Source organism: Acanthamoeba castellanii (genome assembly GCF_000313135.1).
Source record: "Acanthamoeba castellanii str. Neff unplaced genomic scaffold scf7180000084702, whole genome shotgun sequence".
In the NCBI taxonomy this organism is placed as follows: Eukaryota; Discosea; order Longamoebia; family Acanthamoebidae; genus Acanthamoeba; species Acanthamoeba castellanii.
Genome location: NW_004457263.1, coordinates 1 through 14,293, shown reverse-complemented (window position 1 = coordinate 14,293; position 14,293 = coordinate 1). Strand labels below are relative to the sequence as shown.

At 57.8% G+C, this 14,293-nt stretch overlaps 8 protein-coding genes across 8 annotated transcripts; 2 read left to right on the top strand and 6 right to left on the bottom strand.

The window, feature by feature from the left end:
• Positions 1-1,756: 1,756 nt before the first annotated feature.
• Positions 1,757-3,103, top strand: ACA1_134140 (uncharacterized protein; the record flags this gene model as incomplete). The annotated part of the gene is made up of 2 exons (XM_004333323.1): positions 1,757-2,241; positions 2,485-3,103. The coding sequence occupies 2 exons, from the start codon at positions 1,757-1,759 to the stop codon at positions 3,101-3,103; spliced, it is 1,104 nt and encodes a 367-aa protein (XP_004333371.1).
• A 324-nt stretch (positions 3,104-3,427) lies between these two features.
• Positions 3,428-4,162, bottom strand: ACA1_134130 (uncharacterized protein; the record flags this gene model as incomplete). Its single annotated transcript, XM_004333322.1, has 1 exon — positions 3,428-4,162. One exon carries the CDS (start codon positions 4,160-4,162, stop codon positions 3,428-3,430), a length of 735 nt encoding a protein of 244 aa, XP_004333370.1.
• Positions 4,163-5,916: 1,754 nt separating this feature from the next.
• Positions 5,917-6,201, top strand: ACA1_134120 (uncharacterized protein; the record flags this gene model as incomplete). The annotated part of the gene is made up of 1 exon (XM_004333321.1): positions 5,917-6,201. The coding sequence occupies one exon, from the start codon at positions 5,917-5,919 to the stop codon at positions 6,199-6,201; it is 285 nt and encodes a 94-aa protein (XP_004333369.1).
• Positions 6,202-7,487: 1,286 nt separating this feature from the next.
• ACA1_134110 (DCMP deaminase) lies at positions 7,488-8,202 on the bottom strand (the record flags this gene model as incomplete). Its single annotated transcript, XM_004333320.1, has 2 exons — positions 7,488-7,499; positions 7,639-8,202. The coding sequence occupies 2 exons, from the start codon at positions 8,200-8,202 to the stop codon at positions 7,488-7,490; spliced, it is 576 nt and encodes a 191-aa protein (XP_004333368.1).
• Positions 8,203-8,832: 630 nt separating this feature from the next.
• ACA1_134100 (uncharacterized protein) lies at positions 8,833-9,260 on the bottom strand (the record flags this gene model as incomplete). Its single annotated transcript, XM_004333319.1, is given in 2 exon segments — positions 8,833-8,994; positions 9,012-9,260. The coding sequence occupies 2 exon segments, from the start codon at positions 9,258-9,260 to the stop codon at positions 8,833-8,835; spliced, it is 411 nt and encodes a 136-aa protein (XP_004333367.1).
• Positions 9,261-9,703: 443 nt separating this feature from the next.
• ACA1_134090 (uncharacterized protein) lies at positions 9,704-12,025 on the bottom strand (the record flags this gene model as incomplete). Its single annotated transcript, XM_004333318.1, has 1 exon — positions 9,704-12,025. The coding sequence occupies one exon, from the start codon at positions 12,023-12,025 to the stop codon at positions 9,704-9,706; it is 2,322 nt and encodes a 773-aa protein (XP_004333366.1).
• Positions 12,026-12,343: 318 nt separating this feature from the next.
• On the bottom strand, positions 12,344-13,096 carry ACA1_134080 (uncharacterized protein; the record flags this gene model as incomplete). Its single annotated transcript, XM_004333317.1, has 1 exon — positions 12,344-13,096. One exon carries the CDS (start codon positions 13,094-13,096, stop codon positions 12,344-12,346), a length of 753 nt encoding a protein of 250 aa, XP_004333365.1.
• Positions 13,097-13,309: 213 nt separating this feature from the next.
• Positions 13,310-14,080, bottom strand: ACA1_134070 (uncharacterized protein; the record flags this gene model as incomplete). Its single annotated transcript, XM_004333316.1, has 1 exon — positions 13,310-14,080. The coding sequence occupies one exon, from the start codon at positions 14,078-14,080 to the stop codon at positions 13,310-13,312; it is 771 nt and encodes a 256-aa protein (XP_004333364.1).
• Between the last annotated feature and the right edge of the window lie 213 nt (positions 14,081-14,293).

Here is a 14,293-nt window from a genome sequence, read left to right as displayed (position 1 = left end):
AACACGGGTGTAATCGTGGGCGTGTCTGTGGCCGTGCCGGTGGTGATCGGGGCAGTCTTGCTGATCATTGCCGTGGCATTGGTGGTGAGAATGCTCAGACGACGGGCAGCCGCAGTGCAGCTCCACAGCCCTGTACTCGTATGATAAAGTAATTTATTACAGAGCAGGATACATTCCACATGGTCGGGAGGGCAGCGAGTGCACGCATGCAAATTCTGGAACTGGACCACGCGCGCGGCGCGTATCTTCTCCAGCGGGCACAGGCTCCGTCCGGTCGGTGAGAACTCCATTCGCACCTTCTCCGCCGTGGTCGCAAGTGGCAAATTTATGGTCGCAGGTCGCAGGTCGCAAATTTTAGGTCGCGGGTCGCATATTTTCGGTCGCGGGTCGCTGTCGCAAATTTTAGGTCGCAGGTCGCAGGTCGCAGGTCGCAAATTTTAGGTCGCAGGTCGCAGGTCGCGGATCGCAGAAGAAAAAATGAAAAAAAGAGAAAATTTGTTTTAATAGTTTGTTTTCAGAATTTTTTTTTGAAACCAGCACAACCCCAAAAACATCCCAAACTGGACCCTTAAGGATACACCCATGGGTTAGGGTTCAGGCTTGTCTGCCGTAAAATGGGTTCACCTGGCAGAATGAGCACACAAAAAAGTATGATGAAGCACATTTATGCGCACTGGGGGGGGCAACATAAAAGGGAGGCCTTTGAACACCAGGGAGAGTTGTTTCACCTACCACACTTGCCCACAAGTCCACGCCCACACACACAATGAAGACAGACACACCATGAGCATATGAGACCTCTGAACTGCTGCAATGACTGCCATAACAACTACCACCTTCTCCCATTTCATTCATTCTAATAACCACAAATTTACTTATCGCTCCTCAAATTGCCACTCTCCTCATGTGTGATTTGATTGCAATTTCAATTGAACCCCCACTTGCTTCTCTTTGTGCAGGTCAAAGTGAGGCAGATGTAGCAACTGTGTAGAGAAAGAGACAAGATCAGATGACAACACAATCATACATTGACAACTGTCTTATGAGACAGACCAGGGTCATAACACTTGGTCTTTTTGTACTACATCTGCTACTGACTTGTGCTCTTGTCCACATCCATACACATCAATGACAACTGTGTCTTTGGCTGGTCTTGAGAGTGAAGAAAAGATATGTAACCCACATGTGAATCACCAACACCAATTATAGTGTGGCCAAGAGATCTCTAACTTGCTGCTGTGGGTTTTTGGCATCACTGCAGATTCCAAGCAGCCTCAGGTTTTGGTGTGGGAAATATGAATTGAACATCACTTGAGAGAAGCAGGACGTGTACTGTTGAAAATGATGATGCTGGTGCTCACACTATACATCTCACCTCTGGTGATTAGGGGCTTCATATTGGTGTTGAGGCAAGTGCCATCTTCTGCTCCTGCCTATTTGACTCACCACATCTCATCTGTGAGTGCAACAGTGATCAGTCAACTCAGCAATGAAGTGTGCCTTGGCCAATGTTGATAACAACAATGGTGGAGACAAACTCCCCAACCCACAACAAGAGACCTCTGCCAACAAGAAAGCCAGGATAGATGTAGACAATGATGACAGTGAGTGGTGCTTGCTTCATGTGCTCCTCTCAAATGAAAAAGCCATTACCACTCACTATCTGTCCCTGCTTCCACCATGCTGTCTGTGCAATGTGCTGGTGGTGAGCAAACCGCTCCATGTGTGCTTCTTTGGCGACAATGGTGGCGGGCTGATGGCTGAGGTTATGCCCTGGGTGCTGAGCGCCCACCTGCAATTCGACCTGCAACTGGGCGGTGATGCCAAGGTCACCAAGCACACAACACTGATGGTCAAGCCCAGCCACACATGGTTCTCATCCTACCATCTCTATGGACAGAGCATTGAGATAGTCCACCAGACACTGGATGCCATCAAGGCGTTCCAAGCCCAAGGAACCATGTGGATCACCACCATTGCCTCATTTGAAGCCTACTCCAAGTGCAAAAACTCTCCCAGCACCACATCGTCTTGGTGGGCACACAACTGCCAGGGCACAATTCTCAACATGATCATCAGTCACTCCTCCCATCTCCAGAAACTCTGGGAGGCTGCCCATGCGGCCATCTTCTCCTTCCCTTTCAGCCAGGGTGCAGCGAGGCTGCTGCACATGTCTGAGTCCCTCATTGCTGAGGCTTGGGTTGACCCTCTCTGCAACAGTGCCATGTTCCACTGGCTGAAGTGAGATTGGGACACATCACACAACATCACCAAGGCATACAGCAAGAGCAACCATTCTTGCAGCAACACATTCACCATGATCAAGGCTTCATGGCTCTCGCTCAGGACACTCGCTTCCTCCCCTGACTCATGTTGCCCCTCTGCGCATGATCTCCATTCTTCTTCACATCTGTGCGCCATGTTCATTCACCACACAGACACCCTCATTGCAGCAACATGTCCCTCTGCCCAGGTCACCAGCAGCGATCCTGGCAACCTCACTCTGTTTGGCCACTTCCTATTGGAGCAGGTCACCCTCAGCAGCAGAATCACTGACACCACAGAACAAAAGCAAGACGCCAAGCAACTGGCACAGGCACTCATGTTGTGGGCTTCCATGAGCAACATAGTGGCCACAAACGCCTCAGTCGTCAAGCGCCTGATCAACACCTGCTTTCACATTCTGCTGAAGTACAACAGGTCAGGCACCAAAAACGATGAAAAGCCCCACGACCCAGTCATCACTGAAGCCATCTGCATCATCATCAGCAGATGTTTTGCCTGGCTTGCGGGCCAAACGCTGGGGCCAGATTGCCTCAGCACACCGAACCTCAAGTACATTGTCTCCTCCACAATAGACCTTTGGACCAGTCCACAAGCCATTGACAGCATTGTTCCTCTCTTGTCGACAGAGAGCCTGCAGCACATCTACACGGAGGGCCTCAAGCACCTCAGCAAGAACATGGCGTGTCGCAGCCTTCTCAAGCACATGGCCGTTTCCTTGAGAGGCGCCAGCATCACTGACCCAAGCCCAGACTGGATCAACAGGCTGTGCGAGTCGCTGGAACTCACCAGCCAATGTTTCGACCCTGTAGGAGCATGACCCGTAGAGAGGGTGCTGTCCCACCCGCCAGACAATACAATCACTTCAGTTCCCACCCATTGCCCTCCGTGAGAGGCCCACAGTAGGTAGGCCCAACAAGGTTTCATGCACTCCACACGGGAGAGGGAGGAAACAAGGAATGATGGTCTTTATGGACATTTAGATAAGGAAGTGGGGGCGTATAGATCAGGGTGAGGGTGGTCTTCGTCGTTGTCGGCCACGAGGTCGCACAGGGCACGCGACATGTCGTCAAAGGCCTTCCTCTTGCGCGGGCTGGCGACGGCGGCGGGGCAGTTGTGCATGAGGGGGTGCACGCTCGACAACTCAGGGTCCGGCATGCCGTACCACGCCAGACACGTTTGGCGTCTTACGTAGGCCGAGGCGAGGTAGAGAGGCGCCTTCTCGATCAAGTTCTTGGGAAAGCGGCCGACGAGGTGCTCCGGCAGGCCCGACACCCACGACCAGAAGATCATCTGCGCGTGCGTGGCATCGAGATCCGATCGAGGACATCTGGCGGCGCCGGTGACGTAAGAGTCGCGCTTGTACAGGTAGCGATCGACGATGCCCCTCTGCTGTCGGTCGTTCGTGTACACTACGTTCGCGAAGAGGTAGGGATGGGCCTCGAACACCGGGAGCGCGGTACTCATGCAGGCCGCCGGGGAGGGAGCAGGCGTGGGCGACAGCCAGGGCGAGGGGTCGAGGGTTGCCATGGGTTGATAGTGGCAGAACCTGGCCGTACGCCTGGACCAGGTAGGTCAGGGCACAACGACAGGCGTGTAGGGGTGCGTTGGCCCTCATGAGCGAAGGGTCAGGATCGTCCTGGATGCGGATGAGCACGTAGCGCAAGGAGTCCACTATGCTGTCCAAGACGAGCAGGAAGTCGGTCCGTGCTAACTCCCCCCACCACTGTGGCGTCACCCTGGACTCGATGGCTTGCTCCCACGCGTCGGACATCGACGAGGTCACGGGCAGGGCCGCGGCAGCCGCGGCGTGCAGTGGTCTGACGTCGACGTTGTGTATGAATCCGCCGCTGCCCGTGCACTTGACAGTGTCCCCCATCATGCACCGCCACGACGGCGCCCTCGTCGTCCATGTGCTTCATGATCGCGCTCACCAGGGCCTTCTTGATGGCAGGAGTAGACTCTTGAAGCGGCGGGAAGAAGAACTTGCGCCAGATGTCGAGAAACCCGTGCGCATGGTGTCATACACGACGACGGCAGTGGCTCCGGCGGCCGGGTGGTAGTGCGCTATCGCCGCGAGCCACGACAAGGGCACCCACATGTCGAACTCGACCCGGTTCTCGCTGAGACGCGCGAGGGGCTCGACGCTGCGCGATACGCCAAAGAGGAAGGTCTCGTCTGGCTTGGAAGCGAGCGCGCGGCGTGTCGTGCGCAAGGACAGCGCCCACAGGGAGCATTCGCGGATGCTGTCGCGGGCGCACTGTCGGTTCTCTGACGAGTCCAGCACTTGCATCCGGGTTTCGTCACTGGCGTGGTGCGCGCGGCAGTCGTCCAGGCCATGGCCGGTTTCGGGAAACTCGACAAGATTCGATTTGGACGCCGCTCGCAGTCGACATTGCCACTGTGCCGAGTGGCAACAGGCGGTGGCGGCGAAGGGAGGTGGTGGCGATGGCGGCGCCGTGGCGACGGCGCTGGTACAGATGTCGTCGTTGTGGCCTTTTGGGCACGGATCTGCGACTATCGCGGAGCCGATTGACGGTTCGTGCAAGCCGTAGGCGCGACACGTAATCTCGGTGAGGTAGGTGACGGCACTCGCGCAATAGGCCAGCAGAGGGCCGTTGGCATGTAGCAGTGCCCTTGCCACGGCTTCGACCAGAACGATACGCAGCGTGCGGACCGTCGTAGCAAGTCCGGTCCACACCTCGGGCGGCGGTCGGACGATCTCGCTTCTCGCGGCGCCGTCGGTGTCGTTCTTCTTCTTCTTGCGTTTCACGGGGGCGTCGGTCCTCTTCCTCTTCCTCGTCTTGGGCTGGTTGGTGGCTGCGGCGTTGGTCGCGCGACCGCCAAAGACCTTGTGGGTCGAAACGCAGCGGTTCCTCTCGTCCAAGGAGACCGACGTCATGAGACGCTCCTGCACAGCGAGACAGGAAGTGACGAGAAGGTCGATGTGCCGGTCGATGCTGGTCTTGTGGTAGGCGAACAAGAGATGAGGACTCTCGCGGAGTAGCATGACGTCGCTGACGGGGTTGAAGAGATTGAGCGTGCGACCAAAGACCTTGCAGTCCCTCGCTCGCAAGTGTGCCTTCCACAACAAAGCGTCCTTGACCAGCAGGTTTCGAGCGAACAAGCACGTCAAGGAGAGCCTGAGGTAGTCGCCCATGCCGAGCGGGGTGACGATGCACGTCAGCACCTCCAGTGGCAGCGAGAGGATGCCGCAACGCTGCTGATCCATCGTCGCGGTGTTGCAGACGGAGATGGGGCGAGGCAGAGGGAGAAGGGCGAGGAAAAGAGTTTCTTTTTAAAAAACTACCCGAAGGGTGTAGAATTGCATGAGTTTGACCACCCACAAACTTTGCCCTTCCCGAAGTTGAGCGTTAGGCCTAACGGCACGATCTTCTTCCACAGGGTCCACCCTTTGGTCGTTGCCGCCTGGAAGTTGGCTCACGACGACCTTGTCCCTCAGCGACGTTTCGGCCAAAGCCACCAAGGCTCTCGAGCGCGATCGCGCTGGGACTCTGAAAACAACAACAACCTAAAGAGAATGAAGGACCGTCTCCGCCAACAACAAACCTAACTCCCTTACCCAAAAGTCTCAACTCGCCACCCCTCTTGATCCACTCTTTGCTGCTGTAGATGACCGACCGACCGCACGTCGTTATGCTCTCCCTGCCGATCGCGGCTCGGCTCGGCAACGCGCGCCGCACGGCGTCTGTGAAGGTGGCCTTTGCCGACGACAAACACCACAGGGACATGGAGCGCGACCACTACGCGCCCATCTTTCACGTCCTCTTTGACTGGGTCGACTGCACCACGGCTGGCGAGTGGCGCGCCTACGACATGCCGGTCCATGATGCTGACTGCGAATCCGAGGACGAACCCGAGGTGAGTGTCGTCTCGGTGGCCACCTGGCGCGAGTGAGGGCATGGCGGCTTGTCGCGCCTTTCCCGATCCAGACGAGCACGCAAACGTGGGGAGCGCAAAACAAGAGGCAAAAGTGACTCCCTTCCTTCTCGGCAGCCTGCGACGCGCCTTTTTAGCAACTCGCCGGAGGCACTAACAACTCTGGTCATGACCCCGGTCAAGTGGTCTACACAAGGGACGCTCGGTTGTTGGATATGCAGCGACGACAACGGGGAACAATAGACAAGGAGCCGCGCAGGAATTGGGGGGAGAAGGATGGGAGGCTCTTTTATGGTGATTCTGAAGCAGCACGAGGACTGGAGCACGCTGCTGCGACAAGTCGGGCAAACTCAGCCTCGTCCAACCAAGGCACGATCTTCTTCCACAGTATCCACACCTTGTCCTCCGCAAGACGGTCGCCGCCGCCAGGGAGTTGGCTCGCGACGACCTTATCTCTCAGGGACGTTGCGGCCAATGAAACCAGGGCCAAGTTCATGGCTCGGCTGGGCGTGATGATGTCGTCCAGGTTCTCGTCGGGCGCCTCGCGCACGTAGCCGTATTCGCTGACGAGTTGCAGCAGCACAAACCGCAGCAAGTGATTACGCATGCCGTGTTTGTCTAGTCGAGAGAGCGGTGGCGGATGCGGTGCACCCATGGCGAAAGCCTCCGCGAGACACAAACCGATGTCGTCGTTGTTGTCATCATCCTCTTCGTTGTCCTGGTGGTGTTGTGGGTGCTCGTCGTCGGGCGGAGAGGACGCCTGGCAGGAAGAAGATGCCGTTGTCGTGGTGGCGGTGGTGGTGGTGGTGCTTGGAAAGGAGGGAGGAGGTGGTGGCGGGGATGCGTGAGTAGAGGAATACTTGGCGCGTTTGGGAGAACCCTGTTGCTGCTGTTGGTTGTCTATATCGGCTGTGGCGACCATCGCCGCCCCCACGGCGGTGTCACTGATGGTGGTGGTAGTGGGAGTGGTGGTGGTGGTACTGGTGACAACAGGAGGGAAGCAAGATGCCGAGCGTCGTCGAAAGGACAAGGCTGATCGTTGGCACTGCTGTGCGGTCTCTACGAACACGGGGGCGCGCGACGATCCTCCTGTCGTCCATCCAGCGAGAGGCCTCTTCTTGGTGTATTGCATCTCGTTCGTCTGCAGCCACAGGATGTGGTTCGCTCGACGGTTTGGAGGCAGACTGTTTCAGGTTGCATGCAAACCCAAAGGCACACACGTCACCCCGTCTCAGGTCTCGTCTCTTGGGTGGCATGCTTTCCGCCAGAGTCGCATGTGCCGGGAAGGCAACGAGCATGGTCGGTCATTGCCAACACTTCACCAAACACGCACGGGTACCAACTTGGGTGGAAGTAATGGCATATGTATTCACATTATGTTACACAAGTGGGAGATAGAGAGAGAGACAGAAGGATGAAGGGAGCAAGGATGAGAAGAGCGACGACGAGGAAAACGAGGGAGCAGTTGAATGTGGACAGGATTGTCTGTTCATCGGGCGCGGACACTTGCCAGTCGTGGCCGCCACCATCCATAGTCAGCGTAAGCGTCTGCTTCGTCGGCTTGTGCCGCACGCACTTGACCTTGGCGGCACTAAGCATCCTGCGCGATGCCACATAGCGAGGTAGAGGGGCCTTGCCGCCGTCGGTGAGATAGACGACGCGCGAGATGCCGCTCTGGATGATGGCCTTGGCGCATTCGCAACAAGGAAACAGCGGCGCGTAGATGGTGCAGCCCTTGACCGACTTGGCGTTCTTGTTGAGCACGGCGTTGAGCTCGGCGTGGACCACGTAGAGCGACTTGCTGTCGAGGATGTCTTCGCACGCGCTCTCGCGCTTCCAGGGGAAGATGTCGTCATCGCAACCGCGCGGGAAGCCGTTGTAACCCGTGGAAACAATGCGCTTGTCCTGGTTGACGATACAGGCTCCAACCTGAGTGTGAGGGTCCTTGGAGCGTTGGGCCGACAGGAGGGCTACGAACATAAAGTAGTCGTCCCACTCGACGCGGCTGGTGCGCTTCATGATCTGGTGGTTGTTTTGGAATGTCGGTCTTTCGGTGTTTGTGGGCATCCACAAACCTTGACGCGGGCTGGCCAAGGATCAAGACGCATAATGTGCGCCAAAACGCCGTCCATCTCTTCTACACGGAAGCGTTAAGTGAACTCACGGCCCGAATATTACTCTCTTGGTCTGTTTCCGACGCGCTACAAACATGAAAGCGTGAAGGAGTCCGACTAACGGGTCGATTCTACCGACGGGTCATTGCGTAGTCGCCGAGCCGGCTTAGGGGGGGGTTAGCCGCGCAGCCAAGTCAAGCCCAGTGAGATAAATGAATGACATTCTGTGCCTGCATGCTAAATCAGTGCCACTGGGATAACTGTTATGGTGGTTTGCACCAGATCTCCTCGGTGCCATTCTCCACCTGCTGGTCATTCGTCTCTTGTGGTTGATTTGGTCCATTCGCGGATGCAGCAGTTTCCAGCCGAACTGTCCGGTTCCACCCACTCCGGCCAGACAAGTGTGCTCCCATGCTTGGCCGCTGTATCGGTCACGGCGAGTCTGTTGTCCATGGATTCCAGCCACCTCGCTATGTCAATGATGACGCCACAGTCTGAATCGTCGTCTGTCGTTCCGTCGTAGTCCCCTTCATCTTCATGACTCAGGCTTTTGTTCCTTCCCCTGCAGTTCCTCCACCTCCTCCACCCATAAGTGCTGGCGGGCGGCATAGAGATCATCGACCGCAGATCGCAGTACCGCATCGCCAGTTTGACCTCGAATGGTTTGTCGTCCCTTGGCTTGAACGGGGGAGCCCCCCTTAGCCAAAGCCACACGAGCCTGGCGCAGTCCCTGGTGCGCCTCGCCTTGTGGGAGATCGTGGCCGAGGCGGTGGGTTGGGGCGCGACGATACCCCAGTTATCGAGTTCCCTCTCCCACGCCGCCGTTGTTTTATTGACGGGCTTGAACACTTCATCTGCTGGATGGCCCCGCCTCATCGCGTTGAGGATCGCGGCAAAGATCGTTGGATCGGCATCAAAGAAGTGGACCTTTTCTTCCTCTCGTCGCCATGACTCACCAAACATGGTCGCCAAGACGCTACCGGGCACCGAAGTCAAGGTAGAACTATACAGCGCAGAATTTTCGGTGGAACCTTGTCCCCGCGGCCCAGAAGCAAGTGGGAATTTGAAGCACAACCAACGTTGGCGTTCTGTGCGGTTGGTTCGTAAAATCAAAACAATCATCAAAGTAAGCAAGTGGATTGTTGCAGTTGGAAGCAAGAGTAGTCTCGAAGAAAGTCCCACCGACCTTCAACTTTATGGACACTTCCATGGTTCTCTTCAACATATCAAGACTGCGGGAGAAGAATGAAGAAGAATGGCGCAAGGCTTTAGAAAGCGTCCATTTCGTTGAGACCTCGGTCCACATTTGGGCAGTTGGATGGGTTTGGATCGCGAGGTGGTGTGTTGCGCACAAGGAAACTTGTCTCCCATACATCCGAGGTGATAGGGCAACTTTTACTGAGGCACTAAGCGTTGGAAGCCATCCAGTCCACTCCCCAGGCGCGACGAAATCGCAAGAAGGCCTTGGTGGTCTCTTCGGCCAGTGCCTGCCCGTGTTCAACCGCTCGAGTGACCTTCCAGTCGTTGATGAGTTCCAAGAGCGGGGCCTGGCTGGTTGTGGAACCGGCCAGCCAACCAGATCCACAAATGATCTTGCGGATGGTGTCGTTGGCGCAATCGGTGAGTGCCCGTCCGCTGGCGCTGGCGTTGCGTAGTTCCGGGAGCAAGTGGTCGAGCACCAGCCACAGGATGTGCCGTGCCGTCTTGTGCAGGAATGGATAGGCTGCATGGTGCTCTGTGGCTTGAGCCTCAGACCCCGCGCGGCATTCGGCCCACTCCCGGCAAGCCCTGGACAGCGCAGACAGAGCGACGTTGGCGATGGCGGCGCGCGCTGGCTCCAAGGTCCGTTGCGGGGCCTCGCGAAGGCAGGCGACTGCTGCCACCATGAGGGGATGGTCGATCCACGCTCCGGTGTCGCGGTCGGCGTGGCGTCCCTTGGGGAGCGGTAGGACCTTCAGGTAGTCAGCCGACAGCCAAGCGTTGATGAGCTCCACGCTGGCGGGAGCGAATGTCGCCCTGTCGCCGTCGATGTTGCGGCGTTCGGGGCACTTGAAGGCCAGGCAGGCGACGAGAGCAAGTCGCGAGGCTATGACACGGCAAGACAGGATGTCGTCGATGGGCGCGTCGTCATCGTCATCGTCGCTCAAGGTGCTGGCGTAGTGATAGGCGACGGGAGAAGCGAGCCGTCCACTCGTGGCGGTGTCCAGAGACTCGAGACCGACTCGCGCCTGGCGGGCAAAGACCTTGTCAAAGGGCTCCAGGCGCCCGCTGTAGTTGCCCTCCGAGGGCGGCACCAAGCCGAACGCGACGGCGGCCCTCTCGATGGAGAGCACCCTGTCGGCGACGAGGAGGGCCAGTTCGGAGCAGCCGTTCGCGGTCCTGGAGATGGCGTCGGCCAAGGCAAACGGGGAGACAAGACAGCCAAAGGCGGGCAGGTGGGCGTCGGAGCAGAGGATCTTGGCGTCCCCCTCGGCTTGGTCGTCGCGAGAGGCGAGGCGCGCCTTCCTCCACATGGAAGAGAGCGTCGCGGCGTGAGGCGAGGCCAGGAGGCCGTAGAGCCGGTGCGCCATGCGGTCCACGACATCGAGCCAGCGCACGAGCGAGTCGGCCGATTCGCTGTCGAGCACGGCCGACAGCGAGGCCGAAAGTGCCGCCGACACCTTGAGCGCCGAGGAGATGGCCGCGGCCACCATGTCGGGACGCGCCTGCGAGGATAGCGCGGCCTCGACGTCGTCGATATACCTGCCCACGGCCACCTTGGCGTCGTATGTGACACGCTTCACCTCCAGGTGGTGGTGATAGCGGTGGTGGTGATGGTGTTGGTCGGCCAGGCCGTCGGGCAGGTAGCGCGTAACTCGCCAACTGGTGCCCGTTGGCGGGTGCCCGACCAAGAGGGCGTCCAAAGGCGTCAGGTCCACCTTCCTCTCTTCGGCCCTCTCATGTGAACCAGCATCAAGTCTGTGGGCGCGCAGAGAAGGAGAGGCGCCACGTCGGCGGTTCCTGTTGCGCCGGGGCCTGTGGTTGGCTGCGCGCTGGCGTGCTGGCTGCTTGTTGGACCTCTTCTCTTCCGGGTTGGAGGCACGCCGCGCTCGCTTGCAATGTCGTGAAGCATCGCCAGTCGACGGGGCCGAATTATGATCTTGACGGCGCGGCGCGCGGTGGCGCTGTCTGTCCCTGTGGTTGGGATGGCTGTGGCGCGAGTGCTCTTCCTCCTCCTCCTCTTCTGTTTCGTGTCTGCTGTTGGACGGTGTGGCAGTGACCGTTGCGGCGCCATCCCTGGGTCTCTTGCGGTCGCGGTACGTTTGCTCACCGCCGTGGCTGCGAGACCGAGTGCGACGCCCGCTGTGGCTGAACACATCGCTCTCCTCGGTCGCTGCGCTGGAGATCGAAGAAGAAGAAGAAGAAGAAGATGCAGACCACATGGTTCCATCTTCGTCTTCCAGCACGCTCATCCTCTCCATCAGACCCCTCGTCTCGCGAACCTTGTCGTCTTCGGACTTCTCTATGACGGAGAGGTCGATGTGCAGATCAAGCGAGGGAGTGCTGAGGCGGTTGCGGCGATGGTCCACGTCTTCCGGAAGGGCGAAGTCCTCCACCCCTTCAAGGTCGATATCAACGTCGTGCTCCGCGGACGTGTGTGCCGACGCCATGGCGACAGACACATTATCTACACCAGCATCTTCGTCATCGTGGTCCATGTGAGAAGAGGCGTCGCGGTAGTCTTCCATTTCTCTCAGCAGTCGGGCGTCTGGTGTGGTCTGGAGCAGACTAAGTGTGGGCAACTGCTGAGTCGACTTGTCTTTAAGGTCACCACACTGCTCGATTGAGATGAACGCATAATTCTGGTGTTTTCCTCGCTTTTACCTTGGCACATCAATTTCCGTCAAAAATCGCCTGCCACGCAAAAACGCTGTTCATGCCCAGTGGGAAGAAACAACCAAAAACCTACACTCCCTCCGTGGGGTGAACTTGGCCAGGGCAGGGATCGTGTCGAAGGGGTGAGCCTCATGCAAGGTGCGTTGCATTCCAAACAACCAGTGCAGCGTCTACACGCCCTGGTTGCCGATGCGCGGCAAAGGTGGCGGTTGTTTGGGCAGCCAGTAGGGAAGGCCGTTGGCCGTAGGCATGGTGCCCATTGCATCGGGCTGGCGGTCGCGCGCGTCAGACTCCGAGAGTTCACCCTTGATGTTGGGCGCAGTGTGAAAGGCGGCTAAATTCATATCGTTGTCTTTCGCGTCGTTGACCGTCATGTAGACGTCCAGCGCCAAATCCTCGCGGAGCCTCATCAGCCTGGTGAAGACAGCCAACTTGAGGACCCGACGCGTGTCCAAGCGGTCCAGTATCAAGAGGTGCCTCTTTCTGACTTCCCCCAAGGGCGTCTGGTCTCTCCGTCTCGCGACAGCAGTCAGGGTGCATGACGAACAGGTGACATCGGCCCAGCGCCAGACGGCACTGGGCGAACTTGTCACCAGCGTGGCGATCTCCCACTCCACGCCGGCTCTTGCCAGCAAATCGCGCAGCATGGCATCGGTGCCTCCGATCAACACCGTGGCTCGCGAACGCCACTCGCTGATGCACGGGTCATAGGTCTTGTCTGCCGTGGCTTGCGCCTCGCCATTAGCGACGGCGGCATCGTCGACAGGGGTGCTACTCTGATCCGCCTTTTTGGCAAGTGTCGCGGCTCTGCTGATACTGATCTCGTCCACGGGTCGGGTAAAATCCACGTTCAACGAGTTGGCGAAGCCCCTGAAGAGATGTTGGTCTTGGGCCGACGGCGCCTCGGGAGTGACCTTGGACATGTGGGACGCAATTAGGGTTGGGCGCTGTTTGTGGTGCCACGAACGGATGACTGTGCTGTGTTGTTGCTGTCTCCTTGCTCCCTATCCTTGTCCGTCCAAGCCTTGTCTGACAGCGCAAACTCTTTTCCTCTCTCCCTCTATTTTCCTGTGGTGTGTGGGTGTGGCCGTTCCCTCTCTCGTCTACGTGCTCTGTTAAGGTCGAGTAACCAGACTTTATTGTTGCGTGAGTGCAACATACGCTTTGCGTTTCTTGCCAAACAACCAGTGCCAGACCTGGGCGTCGTCGCAACCTATGTACATTTCGCCTGCGAGCACTGGTCGCGGGCTGTAGGCAAGTGGCATGACCTTGCTGCGGTCTGCCAGGTTCGTCAGAGCGAGATAATCGTGGCACTCCAACAAGGCGTAGGCAACCACAGTGTCGAGTTCCATGTGGAACGCATGTTCCAACCTGTTGACGTCGCTGCCGATTGCGCAGTCGCAGCACAGAGCACCTTGCACTGGCATGCCCTTGCCATTGCCGCTGAGGTAGACATCCACAGGCAGGAGCTCACTCTTGATGAGCACAAGCTGACCTCCTCCGGTGGCAAAGACCTCTGGCCACAGGCCGTCCAACACGATGAGGTAGCGCTTGTCCGACGAGCCCTTGGCGTCTTGTTTGACTTTCATGATGGCGTTGGCGGCCTTGGGGAGTTGCGTGTTGACAATTTGGCCCTGTTCATGCTTGTTGCCCCTGTTGTAGTGGGGCTGGTTGATGAGGTGTATGTACAAGGTGTTGATAAAGTGAGCCAAATGCGTTGCCATGATGTTGGATGTTGTCACTACCATGGAGTAGGCCCAATTGGTGTGTGATCTTGCCAGTAAGTCCTTGAGAACGGTGACTTGCTTCCTCTTGTCGGTCTCCAAGATGTATGTGACTGTGGGAGGGGTCGCATTGCGGCGGGGATTGTACTTGGTGTCACTGAGAGGGCAGGCACTTTTGAGCATAGGCGTGGTGGATGGCCTCCACAGGCATGTCACTCCAAGAGTGAACACTGACACGCTGCGGATTGGCAAGCGCGCTGAAGAGTATGCATGAGTCAGCAGGAAGTTCCATGAGCACTGAGGGAGGCAGGCGTCTGAGAAGACTGGACATGCTCAGTTTTTGTGCCAGGGGGGAGGCAACCAAAAGGGGGCAATGAGTCCGCCTTTCCGTTCCCC